This window comes from Capricornis sumatraensis, chromosome 22 (assembly GCF_032405125.1).
Source record: "Capricornis sumatraensis isolate serow.1 chromosome 22, serow.2, whole genome shotgun sequence".
Lineage (NCBI taxonomy): Eukaryota > Metazoa > Chordata > Mammalia > Artiodactyla > Bovidae > Capricornis > Capricornis sumatraensis.
In genome coordinates, this window is record NC_091090.1 from 22,523,300 (window position 1) to 22,543,677 (window position 20,378).

The 20,378-nt window shown below is 50.9% G+C and overlaps 2 protein-coding genes across 2 annotated transcripts; one reads left to right on the forward strand and one right to left on the reverse strand.

Annotated features, from left to right (window-relative positions):
- Positions 1 to 9,413: 9,413 nt before the first annotated feature.
- Positions 9,414 to 15,078, forward strand: HSP90AB1 (heat shock protein 90 alpha family class B member 1). Its single transcript, XM_068960930.1, has 12 exons — positions 9,414 to 9,510; positions 10,859 to 11,005; positions 11,316 to 11,522; positions 11,617 to 11,776; positions 11,928 to 12,061; positions 12,177 to 12,485; positions 12,836 to 13,001; positions 13,215 to 13,405; positions 13,506 to 13,653; positions 13,778 to 14,046; positions 14,299 to 14,632; positions 14,724 to 15,078. The coding sequence occupies exons 2-12, from the start codon at positions 10,859 to 10,861 to the stop codon at positions 14,831 to 14,833; spliced, it is 2,175 nt and encodes a 724-aa protein (XP_068817031.1). The 5' UTR covers positions 9,414 to 9,510; the 3' UTR covers positions 14,834 to 15,078.
- A 1,861-nt stretch (positions 15,079 to 16,939) lies between these two features.
- SLC35B2 (solute carrier family 35 member B2) lies at positions 16,940 to 20,326 on the reverse strand. The gene is made up of 4 exons (XM_068960614.1): positions 20,208 to 20,326; positions 19,480 to 19,676; positions 19,152 to 19,306; positions 16,940 to 18,440 (listed from the first exon to the last, which is right to left on the reverse strand). The coding sequence occupies exons 1-4, from the start codon at positions 20,216 to 20,218 to the stop codon at positions 17,502 to 17,504; spliced, it is 1,302 nt and encodes a 433-aa protein (XP_068816715.1). The 5' UTR covers positions 20,219 to 20,326; the 3' UTR covers positions 16,940 to 17,501.
- Positions 20,327 to 20,378: the final 52 nt, after the last annotated feature.

Genomic DNA, 20,378 nt, shown 5'->3' on the forward strand with positions numbered 1-20,378 from the left:
AAGCTCCCAGAGATACTCAGAAATGTTCGCTTCCTTGCCCCTGCTTGTTGCCCCTCAGTCTTTGCAGGCCAGACTCCAGCTGTGTGGTAGGACTCAGTTCAACTCCAGCAGTGACTTGAAGGACAAACATTTTAGATTACAGTCACATCTTTCTGCACTTTGAAAGAAAATTTTATTTATTTATCTGGCTGTGCTTGATCATGTGGGATCTAGTTCCCTGACCAGGGATTGAACTCAGGCCCCCTGCATTGGGAATGTGGAGTCAGCCACTGGAAGTCCCCTGAGTGAAACTGATGTTTGAAGAAGATTACTAGAATATCTTTTCCAAAACTTTTTCTAATGCAATTATCAAATCTCACTCATTTTACTAAAGACCTCACTGTTCTCACCTGAGAGCAAGGTGGTTAGAAAGCTCTGGGGGCTAGAAAACAGCTCCTGCCGGCCCAACTGCAGTGGCGGTGTCTGACCACAAGAGGGCGCTCTGCAGGCAATGCTGCCTGCGAGAGGCAGGCCTCGGGCCTCACCTTTCCTCTCCGCACTTTGCTTCCTGTAAGGTGGCCAAAGGCTGGGCTTGTGCCGGTCATCTCCTTCCGTGTGACATTTCTGCCCCAAGCAGTGGTCTGTGCAGAGGCTGCTGTACTCCCTGAGGTGGCCGCCACAGCCCCACAGAAACTTCCCTCTTGTTTAATCTTATTTGGTGAATTGTTGGGGCGTCAAATCTTTGAAAAGTTAAAAAGCCCCAGCAAAATTAGCCATCATCCTTAAAAACAGAAGTGAACCATCCGGTATAACTGATGAATTGGAATATACCTGTTTGCAGTCTTTGGAGTGAAGAGGGCAAGAGTAGGCTGAGGGGTAGTATGATGGAGGCAAGTGCTTGACAGGCAACCCCCCATTACTGGGAAATTTATTCTCAGGATGTAAAACTCTTGATAGTGAATCAAAATGGATGTGAGCAGAGAAGTGTAGAGTCACCTTAAAGAGATAGCCGGGTTCTGGCCGGCAGGCCCTGCCTGAAACCCAAGTCTCGACACACACGGGAAGAGTGACACCAGGCTTGCAGGGAGGCCCGTCTGGTTTCTGGGGCAAGCCGGTAGAGAGGGTGAAGGCGAGCAGAACCCACATTTCCCCACAACCCACCAGGAGCCTGTGTCCCACCTGGGTTCCTCTCGCTCAACTCCATCTGAACCGGCTTCCTGCGTGGGTGCCCTCGGGAGAGTCTGTGCTCATCAAAGCCCCACAGCCTTGGCGGTCCGGGTGGTCCCTGCCAGTGAGCCCGCCGGCGTTCTGGCTCCAGACAGCAGGGCAAATGCTAAATGAGTCAGCAGAACCACACAAAAGCAGGGGCTTCTGCTCAGGACAGCTACCCCGTTCCTGGACCTTTGTACGGGTTGGGGCCGTGGTTCAGATTCCGAGACGAGGACTCCATCTTGGGCCTGCCAAGTACTATCAGTCACCCATCCTCTGTGGCCCAGATTCTTGTTATTTAAACGGGGTGACGTGTATGAACTTGCTAAGGGAATTACGCGAGTCTGCGGGAGAGCCTGGGTGCGGGAGATGCGAGCACTAGAGACAGAGGTGCCAAGAGTCATTAGGACGACCTCTGCCTGGTGGGCTCCCTGCCCCCGTCTAAGCGACCCGTGCCTCATCCCACCACGCTGTTCGGGCCCCTCCCCTGCATCTTCAGACCCGGAAAGCCTCGAGAACCAGACCTCATTTCCTTCCCCCCAGCCAAGTGCGAACGAGCACTCGAGTCGTCCCTGCCTCGCGCGCGACCGCCGAGAACCGCCAGGCAGGGACGCGAACGAGGGCAGCCCGCGTCCTTCTCAGCCCCGCCCCGCGGCGGGGGCTGGGGGAGCGACGTCACCGTGCTGCGCGCGCCCCCTCGCGGGAGCGCGGCCTGCATCCGCGCAGCCCTTCTTCGCATCTGGCCCCTGCCAATTGTAGGGGGAGGCGGGGGCGGCAGACTTTACTACCCCTTAAGTCCAGGTGACCTTGAGCCAAGCGCTTTCCATCTCACAGTCGTTCATCTGTAAAGCAGGGGTAATAATATTTGCCTAGCCTACCTTTCCCGGTTGTGAAACTCCACGGAGTTAATGAATAACGCTCATCTGCGGCTGCTTTTACATATATCGACTCCTGTGAACGTCTAATAATCCTAAGCAGGGCTGACGATGGCCAAGGCCTGTTTTCGTCCATAAAACCGAGGCTGGAAAGGTTAACGGATGGGAAAACATTTTGTAAACTTCAAAGCACCAGATAAGTTTAAGTCTCTGTTTCTCTATCTCTGTGTCTCTCAGCCCTCGTCTCACACACACACACACACACACACACACACACACACACACACACGTTTCTAGGTAGTGAAAGGCGTGGGAAAAGGTCCAGAGCCTCACATGACAGGGTGGTACCATCACCTGCCTCCCTGCCTCCAGAACATTGCAAAGAGGCATCTTCTGACATCCCAGGGATTCTAAGCCTCCTAGGACCCCGAATTCCCATGGCATCCTTCCTGCGAGAAACCAGCAAGGTCCTTACTGATGTGTAGCCTCAGCCCCTCCTGTTGGTGAGTTCCTCACGCCCCTACCACGGCCCTGCCCGTCTCATGCCTGGTGCAGGTGGGCCAGGCAAGCCGTGAGTCCTGTGAATGACCCAGAAATCCAGGCAGTTGAGACCTGCGCATTGAGTGGTGCCTTGGGCCTGGGGCAGGACAGGTGTCAGGCAGCACGGGTAAGCAGGTCAGGGTTGTTTGTGGTGTCACCTGCCCTCTGCACCTTTCCCTGACTGTAACCTGGTTTGAGCTGAGCCGGTTTGGGGTTATGTTTTCCCTTCTTAGTCAGAGCGGACCCAGAACACTGACCAATGCCAGGACAAAAAGGGCTGCTTGGTGGGTGTAATGGCAGGAGGAGGACAGACACTCTGGGGCCGGGCTGACCACAGCGGGTAGGCAGGACTCAGCCACACCCCTCAGGCCACACTAACTATGCCTTTACAGAGTCCGGACATTGATATTGAATATTAAAGAGAAAGTTACCAAAGATGTGCCCCATTTACAATTCCTGAATGGCTTAGACCACAGTTTCTGGCTTACGCACCCCACTCTCCTGAGATATTTCAGTCTTGCTCCTGACTTCAGCCATCGCCTCCTGAACATCTCTCTTTGATGCCCCACAACCCTGAAATAGACTTCTAGACTCCTCCAACCCAGAGTGGTCCTCCTCCCCTCAGCCCCCATTTCTTTTTCTTTTTAAAATTTATTTCAGTTGGAGGCTAATTACTTTACAATATTGTGGTGGTTTTTGCCATACATTCACATGGATCAGCCGTGTGTGTACATGTGTTCCCCATCCTGACTCTCCCTCCCATCTCCCTCCCCATCCCCATTTCTTTTTTTGACATTTTTTAGTTTATGCATTTACTTAGCTGCACCAGGTCTTCATTGCAGCATGCGGGATTGTCTCGATGCAGCGAGCAGGATCTTTAGCTGCAGCGTGTAGGATCTTTCTAGTTGTGGCATGCAGGATCTAGTTCCCCAACCAGGGAGAGAACCTGGGCCCTGCACTGGAATCACAAAGTGCCTCAGCCCCCACTTCTCTCACCCTATCTCAGAAAAGGCATGCACCCTGCCTCTGCCCCACCCCTGTGTGAGCTCCCCACCTTCAGCCTCTCCCTTCTCCAAGCTATGTCCCAAGGAGTCTCCAAGTGGGGGTTTTGTTTGGTTGGAACAACACAATTAACTGGCTTGATTTAGTAGGTTTAACGTATTTAGGCTTATCCAACAGCTAGGTGATAGATACTTTTTCTTAGCACACGTGGAGGGTTTATTAATATTAACCACATCCTAGATTACAAAGGAAGTCTCAAATACAAAAGTTCAGCACCATACACACCATTGTATATTGTCAATATGAATGAAAAGATAATATAAAACTGACCATTTTAAGCACTTTTAAATGGATCAACACAGGTACCATAAGGGTAATCAAAATCCTTTAAATTGAGTTAAAAATACTATATATTGAAATTTGTGGGATATAGCTAAAATAGTACTTGAGAAGAAACTTATAGTCTTAAATCCTTCTGTCTGAAAAGGGGAAAGGCTGAAATTTAATATGCTAAGTATTGAAATTAAGAAAATAGAAAAAGAACAACAGACTCGTCCCCCCGAAAATAGAAGTCATGAGAAAAAGTTTAGCCGGAATTTAAAAAATAAAAGAATAAAGTAAAAAAAATTAAAGAATTAAACAGAAAAATTATGTAAATAAAATAGATAAGTCCCTGGTGAAACTATTACAAAAAACAAAAAGACACAAAAAACAATTGTAGGTGTGAAAAAGGAGACATACTTGAGACAGACAGAGATTTAAAAATTAGTCAGGGAAATAGAATGCCATAATCTTTAAAGCTTTAAAGAAACATCCAGAAAAATTATTAAATAAAATTCACTCAAGGAGTAAGTAGTAGAAAACTTGAATGCATTTATACCAAGAAAAAAAAAGAGTTTCTAATTAAAATGTTTTCTATAAAAAATTTTTAATCTTATTTATTATTTCTTTATTTGGCTGCACCAGGTCTTAGTTGCAGCACAGCACGTGGGGATCTAGTTCCCTGAACAGTGATCGAACCCAGGGCCTCCTTCATTGGGAGCATAGAGTCTCAGCCACTGGACCATCAGGGAAGCCCCTAAAATGTTTTCATATACAAAACAACAGAATCAGCAGGCAGTTTTATAGATAGGTTCTACAAAACTTAAAATAGATAATCTCGGTGTAACATTAGTAAGTCTATTAATGAATTTAAAATATCGATAAAGGAAATTTTAAAAACAATATTTTCAATAGATGCCAAAAAAAATCTGGTACTTATTCAGTTTAAGATGTATCACAAGTGGGGAGCAAAGACAGTAAATATGCTCAATGATGAAGGATTCCTTTTCTGATCAGAAAGGAGACAGGGATACCCAGGACCACTCTTTTCACACATCATTTTTCTGCAGGTCCTAGCCGGTGCAAGGTAACAAGAAATAAGACACACACGGGTTAGAAAGGCAAAAACCAAAATATCATTGTTTTCAGATAATAGCTAGGGTTGTACTAGAAAACAACAAAATACTGACTGACAAATTAAGAATTAGTAACATAGCTTACCAAGTTGTGGGATCGATACACAACAATCGCTTTTCAGACTCTCCAGGAACGGAAAATGAACACAAATTTCCGTTTGCCACTGCATCAAAAAATAACATAATAATCTATTGAGCAAATGCTGTGCAAGATATATCCCAGCAGAACATGGAAACTGAGGCAAAGAGATGGAACACTGGTTGGCCCTGCAGACCTGCTCAACTGTCCCAACATATCTTAATGTCAGATCCATTGGCCCAGGAGGATGTCAGCTCAGGAATTCAGAGATGTAAACTTGGTGAAACCAGGAAGACCAAAACTGATAGAGCATGCCTGGCAGGCTCTGAACTTGGGGGGCTGCCTGTTCTGGGGGTTAAGGACCCAGAGCTATGTGCATGCTGAGTCGCTTCAGTCGTGTGTGACTCCGTGTGACCCTATGGACTGCAGCCTGCCAGGCTCCTCCGTCCATGGGATTCTCCAGGCAAGAATACTGGAGTGGGTTGTCCGTGTCCTTCTCCAGGGGATCTTCCTGACCCAGGGATCAAACTCACCTCTATTACATCTCCGTCCTTATACAGTCTCTGATGTCCTCAGTTGTTTGATTCATTCATTCCCCTGTATCTAAACTCCCCTCAGTGGTCCCCCGACCGCCATGAACGACCATTTGCATTTCCTAACTAGAAGTCCCAGAATGAGCAGCAGCAGGAAGCCTCTACCCAGGCTGAATCTGTGCGCCCTGCAAGACCCTACTTTGCTTTAGCTAGATAGGGGGTCTGCAGCACTTTTCTGCAAAAGGTGAGAGGGTAAATATTTAGACTTTGCAAGCTATATGGTTTCCATCTCAACTATCAGCTCCCTCATTGCAGTGTGAAACAAACAGAAGCCAACATGTAAACAGAGAAGTAAAGCTGTGTTTCAGTAAAACTTTATGGACACAAATTCAAATTTAATCTACTTTAAAAAATATTTATTTTACTTGGTTGCACCAGGTCTTAGGTGCAGCATGTGGGATCTTTTAGCTGTGGCATGTGAGATCTAGTTCCCTGACCATCAGTGGAACCCAGGCCCCCTGCTTTGGGAGTGCAGAGTCTTAGCCACTGGACCACCAAGAAAGTCCTCACATACTTTTCATATGCCAAAATATTGTCTTTCCTTTGATTTTTTTCAACCATTAAACAACATAAAAACCATTCTTATTCACAGGCCATACAAAAGCAAGTGATAAGACCACTGGCTGAGGGCCACAGTTTGTCAGTCCTTGCTTCATCTGGTGGCCCTCCAGGCAGCAGAAGGTGAGGCTGGGTCTTTGAGGCCTGGTTGGAAATAAAGAGTATCTTGGGAACATCAAGGATTGCAAATGCTGCTGAGAATAGACTTCTGGGGATCCGGGGTGGGGATGGGGTCAAGTCATCTTTAACAGCTTTCAGTGGCTTCCCTGACCCTAAGTTAAGGTCAGAACTACTTAGCATGGCATTGTGACCCTATGTGACCTGACTCCTGCCTGCCAGGCCACTTTCAGTGACCCCTGCCTCCCTGGGCTTCCTTGGTGGCTCAGATGGTAAAGCGTCTGCCTGCAATGCTGGAGACCGGGTTCGATCCCTGGGTTAGGAAGATTTCCTGGAAAAGGAAATGGCAACCCACTCCAGTATTCTTGCCTAGAAAATTCCATGGACGGAGGAGCCTGGTGGGCTACAGTCCATGAAGTAGCAAAGAGTGGGACACGACTGAGCGACTTCACTTTCTTTCACTTTTACTTTGCCTCCCTCGAGGGTTCCTGGTCCCTCTGTCAGGCCTGTGCCTTCCCCATGCTTTCCCTTTGCTGGGGGTAGACCTGTGCCGGCCACCTTCCCCAGGATGAGCTGGGAGGTTTCCTCCTTGTTTCTAGCTGCTCTGATTCACAACTGGTCTGCTGCAGCGCCCCCCAGTGGGCTGAGGGCTTCTTGTCTTGTTTCCACATCGCGTGGTAAGGCAAGGCTTACAAGTGGGGCTTAGTGACTGTCGGTGAGCTGGAGAGGTCATCCTGGGAGGCTTCCAGAAGAGAAATCAGAATTTCTGCGCTGGTGTTGAGACGAGATTTTCCCATTAGGAACACCCTAAGGAATTTTTGGCCCCGACACTGGTCCACAGGAGTGATTCTTGTTCTGCTTCCTCCTTGAGTCTGGAAAGGGAAACAGCATCCGCACTACTGGACTTCTGCAGCAAGGGGCACGGGAGTTAGTGGAGCAAAGGCTCTGAGCTGACCCACCCAGGGGTACTCACTAAAGCCTTCCTCTCCCACTTTCTAGGTGTGCAGACTCACTCCCACACCTTCACAGGACTGTGAAATACTGTGAATGCTCTTGTGAACCAGGGAGCGGATGTTTAATTAACCCCTTCTGTGCATAGGAAGGGCAGGTGCACTGGTGGGGGTGATGTTCCTGGTTTGAGGTTTCCATCACGAACAGAGCAGCCGGGAGCCCCTCCTAGCAGCAGCGCCCACGCCCCTTCCCACACTCAGTGACTTCTCCCAGCCACAGGCTTCTCCCAGACCATAATGAAGAGAAGTAGAAGCCTATGGAGAGATGAAATTGAGGTAATAGGGGCGGAGCTGTTGAGGTCTGGAGTGCGGGCCAAGGAGAAGGGAAGGAAGGGTCCTTTGTTCCTTGGAACTCAACACATGAACAAAGAAAATGTGAAAGGAGGAGGCTGGGCACTGGGGCTGCTGAGGGAGGTCCGCGGGTGGGTGGTGGGGGAACCTCTCCCCAGGATGCCAGGGACCGACGAAGCAGGCCACGCAGGGAGTTGCTGGACATCCACAAGGTCACAGCGTAGGGAGGGGCCATTCTCTCCTGGAGGGTATCTGCGTTAAAGGAGGCTTCAGAAATAAGGCCTTGGAAAAGTAAGGCCAGCTCACCAGCTGGAGAGCACGCAAACGTGGCAGAGACAGCAGAGAAGGGCGTCCCTCTGGCACTCCCTAGGCAGGCCCATGGCCTTGAGGCTCCTGGGCCAAAGCCGAAGGGGAACGACTTGCTTCTGGCACCTGGAGCGGGCCACACTCTGACCAGCGTCCTCATGCTGCCTCCAAGAACTCCTGCCACCCTGCAGGAGTCCTGGGAGACCCGACTCTTCCCAGATCTAGGCAGCTGCAGGAGGAGGGAAGAGGGTGGGAAAAAAAAAAAAGAAAAAGGAAGCCAGACTGAGAAACAACTCGATATTCAAGTCTCTGCGCTCCCTCACCTGTGGGCGGCTGGGGGTGGGGGGTGGGAGCGGTCCGGCGGGTAAGCGACCGCATCCCCAGTGTCTGCTCTCTGAAGGCGGCACCCTCAGAGCCGCCCCACCGGCCGGTGTGCTGTGTGATCGATGGGGGGAGAAGTGGGGTCATCCCCGCTCCACCCACCCGGACGCAGTGCCCGGCTAGCTGGGTCTGGCGGGTAGGGTAATGGATCCCCTCTGCAGTTTCCTGGAGCAAATGTAATGAAGGTATAGCCTACTTGGACACCAGGATCCCAGCAGTGCGGTTGACCGGCTGAGCCACCGCGGAGGCACAGCCCAGGCCGCAGAGGGTGGGGCGGGGCCTCAAGGGAAGGGGCGGGGCAGGGCCGCCCTGGCCGGTCTGGAAGCTGCTGGAAGTGTCGCAGCGCCGCCTCCCTGGATCCTTCCGCCGCGTGTGCAGGCAAAGAGTCCCCTGGCCGGCTGGAGCCAGCGCCCGGCCCGCAGCCGGAGCCACGCCTCGCGGCGAAACGCCGGCCCGCCCCGGGAGGGCCTGTATTCCAGGCATGCCCACAAAGTGGGACCTCTTTAATTCCGCAACGCCCGCGGAAGAGACCCCTTTCCCGTATCAGGCAATTAGAGTATGTGTAGGGCAGCTTCTAATGAGGAGGTCGAGCCTCGGAGCGTAGGGGGGAGTGGGTGACCCCTGTTTAGGCGTGGACCTTAGTCCCGAGGCTGGGACTCTCAGGAGTGGAGATGCCTGCCCTGCAGGTTTTCACAGAGGTCAGTGGGGAATCCTCGCTTCTAGTTCCACCGTTTATGTTATATGAGCACTCCCAACATATGTTTCTGATGGTGTCCTGTTTTAGGAACGCGGAGACGGGCTGTGAACAGGAGTAAATAAGTGTACTCTCAAGGCCGGCGGCTCCCGCCTTTCAAGGTCCCCTCCCCTATTTTGGACCGTGACGTCAAGATGGGCGGGCGGGCGGCGGCAGGTGCGCGGCAGACAGGCATCCTCCTTTAAGGCGGAGGGATCCGGGGGCGGGCAGCTGGGCGGTGCTTCGCCTTATATAAAGTGATTGGGGGCACATAGCCGTTCTCTCGAGTCACCCCCGCGCAGCCGTCTTCTGGCGAGTGAGCCCGAGGAAGCCATTGCCTGCTCGGTGTTCTCTAATACCTGTGATTGTTATCCTTGAAGGTAAGGCTCCGGTCTCATCTGGGCTTTTCAGGTTAGCTTGTTCTTTCGCGTTGCTTTCGGTCCACACGTCCTTTCCGAGACCTACATCTCGTGTTGGGGCCGGTTCTGGCGTAACGCTCCCATTGCTTCTCTTGGGGGAGGGCTGGGAGCGAGCTCTTGAGCTTAGACTCTTTATGTGATTGGCGGCGGGGCTGCTTTCCCGCAGCTATAAAGCGTTGTTTTGTGGGGCCGCAGAATGGGGCGGGGGGGTAGGCACTGCACGTGGTGACCGCGCCGGCCCGGGACGCTGCCATGTTTGCCTCTCCACTTCCGGACGCGGCTACGGGGCGCCGGAGGGTCCCCGAGCCGGGCGGGTGGGCGCGCCCTCTGTGACTCAGCAAGGCTGGTCATGACCAGGTTTTGCCACTTGTTCTATCGGACGCAATTTTTTTTAAGTCCTTTGGTTCGGGGCTTTTCCGTGAGGCTCTGCGAAGAGCTCCGTCTTCGGTCGCCGGCGGCGTATGTCGTGCTTCCTCCATCCTTCCAGATCTTTCCTGCGTCTCGGTGGAGGAGGGGCTGGCGAGCGGAGGGGGCAGGCTTTGGGATTCGTGGGCACGTCCTTTCCCCCGCCCCTCTCCGAGAACTGAGATTGTTCTGGAAGCTTCTGGAGCCCGGCGCCCCGCCCTGGTGCCCGGATGTTGGGGCGAAGGGAGGCTGCGCGGTGGCGCCCCCTCCTCGCGTGGTCGACGCATGTCCAGCCGTGACGAGAGTCGGCCCCGCAGACTAAGGCCACCATCTTAGTGTTTGGTTTGGGCTTGAGCTTCAGTCACGTGTGCAGAGGGGTCACAATGGAGCCCTTTCTTTATCGGTTCTTTGTCTTGATAGCCCACCTGGATGGGCATTCCGCCAATCTCGAGTTAACTGTCCCTACTACGGGAGGCAGCAGTACCACAGTATCTCTTTGGAGTTACCTAATGGGAGGACAGTTTTAAATGATTGCCCTTTAATGTGAAACTAGTTACTTTGAAGGTGGAACGATAGTCAGTAATTTGCATATTTAAATATATGTGAATTTACCTCGCTTTCGAGATACCTGGGTTGGAGTGCCTAACTAGATTGTGCTGATCCTATGATTCACTTAACAGGAGTTTGGGTTCACAATAACTTGCAAGAAACATTAGCGAAATTTGTTCAGTGTGTTAAGTGCGCCCCTCCCCCCGTTGTTTCTAAGGGTGCTGCCTGAAATTGATAGAGGGAAGGATTTTCCAGTCTTTGTACCCAGCTCAAAACGGTTTGAATAGAGTCTCTTTATGTGTATTGTGGCTGAGGGTGAACTTGAGGAGTCTTAAATTCTTGCTTTTTATTTTAGATGCCTGAGGAAGTGCACCATGGAGAGGAGGAGGTGGAGACATTTGCCTTCCAGGCAGAAATTGCCCAACTCATGTCTCTTATTATCAACACCTTCTATTCCAACAAGGAAATTTTTCTTCGGGAGTTGATCAGTAATGCTTCTGATGTGAGTGCCCTGAATGTCTTCATTGACGTTGGTTTTTTGTTTCTCAAGTACTCCAAGAGAGGGAAAGTGGGGGTGGTTTGGCATTTTGTGGTGTTAACTGATAAAGGGGATATAAACTTAACTGCCGTTCCAAAAAGTATTGCCTTGCTCTCTGTGGATAGATGGGATACTGTAACCCACTGGATGTCGTTCTCAACCTACAAGCTAAAGGAGTAATCAGAATTAGCGTATTTGGGGAGTTTAAACTTTCTTTTGGGTGAGATGGGTTTTGAGGAAGCAGAATTGTAAAACTGCAATTTTGTACTTTCAGGCCTTGGACAAGATTCGCTATGAAAGCCTGACAGACCCTTCCAAATTGGACAGTGGTAAAGAGCTGAAAATTGACATCATCCCGAACCCCCAGGAGCGTACTCTGACTCTGGTAGACACGGGCATTGGCATGACCAAAGCTGATCTTGTAAATAATTTGGGAACCATTGCCAAGTCTGGCACTAAAGCATTTATGGAGGCTCTTCAGGTACGTGGTTGGTTAGGCACACTCCATTTATATTATTGGTGTTTGCTTTGCCATTTCTTTGAAACTTGAGTTTGACTTTTAAACTTTTTGGCAGGCTGGTGCAGACATCTCCATGATTGGGCAGTTTGGTGTGGGCTTCTACTCTGCCTACCTAGTGGCAGAGAAAGTGGTTGTGATCACAAAGCATAATGATGATGAACAGTATGCTTGGGAGTCTTCTGCCGGGGGTTCCTTCACTGTCCGGGCTGACCATGGTAAGTTGGCTTTCCTGTTAAGGTGTCTGGATTAGCATTCTGGGGAAACACTAATGAAGATCTTGAGTATTGTATGTGTAGAGCAGTTATAGTTCTGCGTTTGTTTGTTTATTTAGTTTCTTATATTCTGTCCTGATTAATTTTTTTCTAGGTGAGCCTATTGGCCGCGGTACCAAAGTGATTCTCCACCTGAAGGAAGACCAGACAGAATACTTGGAAGAGAGGCGGGTCAAAGAAGTGGTGAAGAAGCACTCTCAGTTCATAGGCTATCCCATCACACTTTATGTGAGTATGGACTGGTAACTCAAGTGCAGGTAACTGCTGCTTTAGAGAATTGCATGGACTTTGGGGTTTTTTTTGCTTTTTTGTACTCTGAAACTGTCATCTTTGATACTTCTAGCTGGAGAAAGAACGTGAGAAGGAAATCAGTGATGATGAGGCTGAAGAAGAGAAAGGTGAGAAAGAAGAGGAAGATAAAGATGATGAAGAGAAGCCTAAGATTGAAGATGTGGGCTCAGACGAGGAGGATGACAGTGGCAAGGATAAGAAAAAGAAGACAAAGAAGATAAAGGAGAAGTACATTGATCAGGAAGAGCTGAACAAAACCAAGCCCATTTGGACCAGGAACCCTGATGACATCACCCAGGAGGAATATGGAGAGTTCTACAAGAGTCTTACCAATGACTGGGAAGATCACTTGGCAGTGAAGGTAAGAAGTCTTGCTTGTTGGCTCAGTAGGAGGAGCTGATATGGACAAATGGAACTTACCCAACTGGTTGGTAGCTGGGAACTGTGAATGCTATGAGTTCATTTGCTAATGGACCCTTTCAGGGTGGAGAAGTGACATCTTCCCCTGTGACCTGTCTGGTGGCTTTACCCACCTGGAGTCTTTGACCCAAAGATGATACAGTGCTTGCAGTTGGATTCATTTAGGGCATTAGGGCTTAAATTTTCTCTACAGGGATAGGAAGGTTTTTGTTTCAAATAACTGGACATTTTGGTATTGGGACCAAAAGCCACTCTTGGGTACACAGTCAGCTTATCTTGGATTTCTTTCAGCATTTCTCTGTAGAAGGTCAACTGGAATTCAGAGCACTGCTGTTCATCCCCCGTCGGGCTCCTTTTGACCTCTTCGAGAACAAAAAGAAAAAGAACAATATCAAACTGTATGTCCGCCGTGTGTTCATCATGGACAGCTGTGATGAGTTGATTCCGGAATATCTCAGTGAGTATCTTTTTGCCCTCATGTAGTTCGTTTCCGTGTTCTCAGGGGGGCTGGAGTCTTTATCTTAGATTAAGGATCCTTTGCAACCTAACAAGTGAAAATTTGGTGAGAAAATCAGTCCTTCTGTTGAATCCAGATGACTTTATATACCTTTTATCTTTATCCCCGCCACTCCTGTATCTTTAAAACCCAGCTTCCATATTTTGATTTCAGACTTCATCCGTGGGGTGGTTGACTCTGAAGACCTTCCCCTGAACATCTCCCGAGAAATGCTCCAGCAGAGCAAAATCTTGAAGGTTATTCGTAAGAACATTGTTAAGAAGTGCCTTGAGCTCTTCTCTGAGCTAGCAGAAGACAAGGAGAACTATAAGAAATTCTATGAGGCATTCTCTAAAAACCTGAAGGTAAGCAGCAAGTACTTGCTTAATAATTAGAATGGATTTTTCACTGAGAGGAAAAGAAGTTATTTCCTAACAAAATGACTTTTTTCCCCTACCCATAAAGCTTGGAATCCACGAGGACTCCACTAACCGGCGACGCCTTTCTGAGCTGCTGCGCTATCACACGTCCCAGTCTGGAGATGAGATGACTTCTCTCTCAGAATATGTGTCTCGCATGAAGGAGACCCAGAAGTCCATCTATTACATCACTGGTACGTTGGAACCTAGGTCTGATAAAAGCCTTTTTTTAGAGGTGTGGGGCAAACACTCAAGGGTCCTGGGGAACTGGCAGGATGAGGCATTTTGGCCCTTGAGTCACACTGAGTAATCCTACAGGTGAGAGCAAAGAGCAGGTTGCCAACTCTGCATTTGTGGAGCGCGTGCGGAAGCGGGGCTTTGAGGTGGTGTACATGACGGAGCCCATCGATGAGTACTGTGTACAGCAGCTCAAGGAGTTTGATGGGAAGAGTCTGGTCTCTGTGACCAAGGAGGGCCTGGAGCTGCCTGAGGATGAGGAGGAGAAGAAGAAGATGGAGGAGAGCAAGGCAAAGTTTGAGAACCTCTGCAAACTCATGAAGGAGATCTTGGATAAGAAGGTGGAGAAGGTAAGCCGTTGTGAAGCAAAGCTATCTTGTTAGCGATGCCTTCAGAGTGGTTTCCTCCCATCTTTGGCTGCTACAGTTAGTGGTTTAGGCAGCTTAATTTGCTTAGTGCCACCCTACTACTTGTTCTCTTAAGGTTGGTATTTGTATAGAACTTACCAAAGATGACACTTTTCCCCAAAGAGTAGAGATGAGCATCTTTGCCTTGAGGAGGTAATTCGATTCAGTACAATGAGCTTTTCTGCCTACCCTCAGGTGACGATCTCCAACAGGCTTGTGTCCTCACCCTGCTGCATTGTGACCAGCACCTACGGCTGGACCGCCAACATGGAGCGCATCATGAAAGCCCAGGCACTGCGGGACAACTCGACCATGGGCTACATGATGGCCAAAAAGCACCTGGAGATCAACCCTGACCACCCCATCGTGGAGACCCTGCGGCAGAAGGCAGAGGCGGACAAGAACGACAAGGCCGTCAAGGACCTGGTGGTGCTGCTGTTCGAAACTGCACTGCTCTCCTCTGGCTTCTCGCTTGAGGATCCCCAGACCCACTCCAACCGTATCTACCGCATGATAAAGCTTGGCCTGGGTGAGTACCTTTGTCCTCTCAAGTAGCAAGGTGTGTCAGACGCTTTTGAAGGCTTTTGGGGGCCTATCTGATGTGGTTTCTTTCCTCTTAGGCATTGATGAAGATGAGGTGACGGCAGAGGAGCCCAGTGCTGCTGTTCCTGATGAGATTCCCCCCCTTGAGGGTGACGAGGACGCCTCTCGCATGGAAGAAGTGGATTAGGAGTTTATACCTGCAGACTGCTCCCTCTGTATAGCGTCCCCATGGCTCCTGCAGCAGCAGCAGCCCTTGTGGCCCTGGCCCATGTGGTTCCCTCTGCTGATGTCTAGTGGTTTTATTTCTGTCCTTCTAAGGCAGGATACATGGGCCTCACGCCCTATTCCTCTCCACGTTTGACATGGGGTTTGAATGTTGTGTGTTGTGTTTTTTTTTTTGTTTATTTTGTTCTGAAATTAAAGTATTGAAAATAAAGAAGATGCAGGTTTTTTACACAGTTCTGCTCTCGTAGATTTAAGTATATACAGTGCTGCCTTTGGAGTTATCCTGTATGTATCCCTTTACAAATCTTAGCCTGCCATCATTCTGAGTAGATAACATGGTACATAAAGTGAAAGTCAGTTCAGCCATGTCTGCTCAGTTTTGTCTGAGTCTTAAGACACCTGTGGACTATACAGTCCATGGAATTCTCAAGGCCAGAATATTGGAGTGGGTAGCCATCCCCTTCTCCAGGGATCTTCCCAACCCAACCCAGGTCTCCTGCATTGCATGCAGATTCTTTTTATCAGCTGAGCCACCGGGGAAGCCCAATTGTGATACATAGGAAGATATTAAAACCATCACGGGTAAATTTAGAAGCCACAGAAACAAAATGAGAGTCAAAGAGGGAGAAAAAAATTGCACATGACGCAACAGACGCAAGCTGAATTTCCAAAATAGCTCGTTCAACTCAATCCAGTCAAAAAATGGGCAAAGAACTAAATAGACATTTCTCTTAAAACATAGGTGGCCAGTAGATAAACGAAAAGATGTTCAAGATGCTAATTTGAGAAATGAAAAAATGACGTACTACCACACATGGGTCCAAGTGGCCATCATTGTAAAGCTGCAGTACCATGCTGGAGAGGGTGTGGAGAAAAGGGAACGTTCCCATGCTGTGGGTGGGGCTGGAGTCTCTTGCTCCAAAGCTGGTGCAGCCACAGTAGAGAATGAGGTTCCTCAAAACTAAAAAAGGCAATCCCACTCCTGGACATAACATCAGAGAAAACAAAATCTACACCCCTGTGTTCACAGCAGCACTACTGACAGTCGAGAGTGGACACATGGTCACTGATACGGAAGATGTACACATACACAATGAAATGCTCAGCCATTACAGATGAAGTGATGCCATCTGCAGCCACATGGATGCCACTGGAGGTTATACTAACAGGGAAGACAAATACCACTTGATAACCACCTATGTGGGATATATGTGGAAAATATGAATCTCTGAATCAAATCATGGGACAACAGACTGGTGGTTGAGAGGGTGATGGAGTGGGGCATTAGGGTCAGCTGGCCCAAGTTTTCCTATGTAGAAAGAAGCCCTGCAGAAAACTATATTCAGTATCCCATTATAAACCATAATGGAAAAAAAAACTGTAAAACAACCACTGCTGCACAGCAGAAATTAACATTGTGAATTAGCTACAATTTTTCAAAAATAATGAACACTGAAGGTAAGTGGTATTGTGATAAAGAACCCACCTGCCAATGTAGCAGACGGTAAGAAATGTGAATCCAATCCCTGGGTCGGGAAGATCCCCTGGAGAAGGGAATGGCCACCCACTCCAGTATTGTTGCTTGGAGAACTACATGGACAGAGGAACCTGGCAGGCTAACGGTCCATAGGGTCACAAAGAATTGAACACAACTGAAGCAACTTAGCACATAACACTTTCAGAAGTCCCTTTCTTAAGCTTAGCATATACAGACGATTTTCCACTCAAAATTTGAGTTTACTATGGTAGAACAAAAGCATACATTGAGTACTTTTCGAGTTTTGACCTTTTCCTAGGCTGACAGTAGGAGGTACCTTCACTGGTGTTGCTGGGCACTGAGCTGCAGTTTCCAGTCAGCCACCAGGCCACAAACAAGGACCAAGAAATGGTACATGTTAGAAACCACTTTTTTTTTTCCACTTTCAGTATTTAAGTTAAACAAGTGACACTTGTAAAACAGAAATTGTAGGCAGTTCTGAGCTAATGGAAGTTTTAGGTATCTGAAGTTGAATGTTTGTACTTAGTCAACCAGAACACAGGACCAAACCCACTGCAGCAATTTAATTTAATAAAATAAAATCATAAGAGCAAAAGTTGTATTTCCAAAGTACCAAAACCTGCAACTGGTTCATAGGGCAGAGCCTAGGGATCCAGGAGCAGGGGGGCTGGTGGTGCTGGGCAGGATTCCCAAGCCCTCGCCCAGCACAGCACCATCGTTCACTTTCTCTCCTGGGAAAGCAGCATCGGGAGCCTACAACACGTGTGCTTCTCTCACCAGAGTAAGAAATGCATGTCTCGGAGTCTGAAAGGGTAGTAGTCAAGGTAGGGGACAAGCACAGGTGAGGCACTAGCAGAGCCTCCAGGGCAAGACTTCGGAGAACCGGAGAAGCAGGGGCTTCGGAAGGCGCCCCCACCTTCTCAGTCCCCCACTGTTCTCTCCACCCTGGGGAGAATCCTGCCCACTGGAGGCTGGGTGACTTAAGGCAACGGGGAAGGCCGCCTCCTGGGCTCCCCGCCCCCTGCCGCAGCGCTGGTCAAGAAACCTGCATTTTGCCCTGGAGCCAGCTGCCTCTGAGGGTGACAGGAGAGAAACTGGTACAGCAAGCGGGTCCTAGTCATTCCTCGGGCCCTCAAACCTTCTGCACAGATGACTCGACTGGTACGGCCTTCTTTCCCCGCTGCTTTAGACGGCCCCGGGCGTAGACCCGGAGCAGGAGGGCAGCAAAGACCACAGCCACTCCCAGGCCCCCCACCACAGTGACAGTGTGGCCGTAGAGGAGGCAGGAAAGGAGGATGGCAAAGGCCTGGCGGAGGGTCATGATGATGGTGAAGATGGCAGCCCCAAACTGCCCGATGGTGTAGAAGATGAAGAGCTGGCCACACGCAGAGCAGATGGACAGCAGCAGGGTGTGTGCCGCAAACTCGCTGTGTCGTCCCATGAAGCGGATGCCCTCCAGGAGGGCCCCCTGCTCCAGCAGAGAGCCCACCGTGAAGAGGCAGGAGAAGAGGTTGACCCCAAACATCATCTGCACCGACGACATCTTATAGGCGAACAGGGCGTCCTGCCAGTTGGAGGTGAAGCTGTCGAAGGCAATGTAGCCTGCCAACAGGATGAGGCCTGAGAGCGTGGTGGCCGGGGAGCTGTGGGGCTCCGGTCCGCTGGACAGCAGGAACATGCTGACCCCGATGGAGATGAGGCCAGCCGTCAGATATTCCCAATGCTCATAGCTGCGCCGAGACACCAATTTTCCCATCAGCATAACGGGGATCACCTTGGAGGCCTTGGCCAGCACCTGGGTGGGGAAGCTGACGAACTTGAGAGCTTCATATTGGCACCAGCTGCTGAGCACATTCGACAGGCTGGCAAAGGAGTACCGGTACATGGGTGCCCCATGTCGGGGCTGCTTGCATAAGATGCAGTAGACGCCAGCCACCATCAGGGCCAGGATGCGGTTCATGAGCACCAGGAACTGAGAGTCCGAGAAGCGCTCGCCTGGCGATGTGGCTGTGGCCCCGTAGCTGCGGGTCATCACTCTTTCCTGCAGCACTCCCCACGTCAGATAAGACACCTTGATGCGGCAGGGCAGAGACAGGGGAGAAGATACGCAAGAGAAGGAAACAGCAGGCAGGCCCCAAAGCATCCTGACAACCTCCTCTCAGGATGATGTTGAAAATGATTAGGATGGACAGCATGACTCTCTGTAGTAACTACAAGTTACTTGCCTCTTCTCTCCCCAACCTGGACTCACCTTGTCGAGAATCAAGTATGTGTGAAACACAATGACTAATGCTTTAAGACTGACCAGACCCTGTTTGTCCCCACAGTAGCCTATGTCAGAGCTGACTCCATCCAAGTATTTTCTATTTTCAACCAATTCTGGGGGTCGCAGAGTCGGATACGACTGAGTGACTGAACTGAACTGAGACTTCTTAACGAAGATTGGACACCCGTGAGTCCAACTTAGCATACAAGGTGGAAACAGAAGTGCCCACTCCAACATGCCGTGGGGTCAGCGTTCCTCTCACATGCAGTAGTGGGGGAAGGCTGAAAATTTTATCAGTCCATTTACGGTATATTTACAAGAGGAAGGGAGAAATCACGGAGGGTAGAGAGAGGAGGAAAGAAAAGACAGTGCTTCCTCCAACCACCCCTAAGATGATGGTATGCCTCTGGGAGAACACACAACACAGCCACCAGCAAACTGTTGGGACTGGTAGGGTGTGAGCGCTGGCTCCTCCGGGACCCTACCCAGGGAAAGCGGTAGAGCCCACCTACCTACCTGGAGCCCGGAGGCACAGAACAGTAGCTTCAGGGCCTGCCAAGTGGGACTGGTCTCCACTGGCTCTGTCCGGGCAGCCAGCGGAACCTCATCCGGGGCCTTGGGCTCATTGCCAAACACACAAGTTTTCACCAGGGGGAAGCAGAGACCCCTACCTGGAGAAAGTACACAAGCTGAAACCGAAGCTTTTCCCTAGCACTTCACCTTCCCCGCTGCTGCCAGCCCGCCCTGTCTCGCTTGCCAAAGCACATCCCCTTTGCACCGCCGGCCAACTCTCCTAATTTTTAATCTAGAGCAAGCACACTTCCCCCACCCTTTCCCCACACACCTGTTTCCAGGTAGTTCTTCCGCCTGAAGTACTGCACCAGCAGGTAGCCAGGCACCATAAAGCTTGCATAGCCAGCCGCGTTCACCAAAAAGCGGAAGAACCAGAGCTGAGTCCACGACTCCGGAGGGGCTTCGAGGTTCTTCTCCCCACCTGCCCCCAGGGAGGGGAGCGCAGCCAGCACCACCACTGCCCACCACCTGCGGGCACCGCGGGCACAAAGATCAGAGTACAGCTCCTCACCCTTTGGGCCCTCCAGAGGGGACGACACTGGAGAAGGGCCCGGAGCCTCCTCCCCGCCCCCCTCAGCTGCAGCCCAGCACGGACAAAGAGCCTCTCTCTCTCCTGGGGGCGGGGGCGGTGCGGGCCAGGCTGGGCTCCCTCTGTCCCCAAGAGCGGACCCGCCCCTCCGGCCACACAGGTTCCCTCTGTTCCCTCCAGCGCCCGCCGGCCGCTCCGGTTAGAGGCGCGGCGCCCCCCGACCCCGCCCTCGGGGCTCCCGAAGCTCCAGGGTCCCTCTCGCGACTTCTCTCCCGACCCTCCTGGAGCCCCTGCCGAGCACAAGGCCACGGCGCGTCCCCACCCGCTCCGGCTCCGGGCGGCTCTAGGCCGGCCACCCGCCCGGGAGCCGGGACCCCGCCCGGGCCCCCGCGCGCTCGGAGGAGCGGCGGTCACGTGTCGCGGGGCTCGGTCACGTGGGCTCGCCGCTCCCCCCACCCCTTAGTCCCCACCTGGGGTCCATGGTCCTGGCTGCGTGGGGCGGAGGGGGGGCCGGGGACTGCGGGGCCCCGGGCCGCGCGCTCCCTCCGCTCCCACTGTGGCCTTCAGGAGCCTCCAGCCAGCGGAAGTGCAACGCTCTTCCCGCCTCTCTCCCGCGGCACCCCCTCCGCCCCCGGCCGTGA

Coding starts and splice junctions, on each gene's coding strand:
- HSP90AB1 (XM_068960930.1), top strand. CDS start 10,859: ATGCCTGAGGAAGTGCACCATGGAGAGGAGGAGGTGGAGACATTTGCC. Junction 11,523..11,616: donor CATTTATGGAGGCTCTTCAG/GTACGTGGTTGG, acceptor ACTTTTTGGCAG/GCTGGTGCAGACATCTCCAT. Junction 11,777..11,927: donor CACTGTCCGGGCTGACCATG/GTAAGTTGGCTT, acceptor ATTTTTTTCTAG/GTGAGCCTATTGGCCGCGGT.
- SLC35B2 (XM_068960614.1), bottom strand. Junction 19,307..19,479: donor GAAGAACTACCTGGAAACAG/GTGTGTGGGGAA, acceptor TACTTTCTCCAG/GTAGGGGTCTCTGCTTCCCC. Junction 18,441..19,151: donor TCTGTGCCTCCGGGCTCCAG/GTAGGTAGGTGG, acceptor TGCCGCATCAAG/GTGTCTTATCTGACGTGGGG.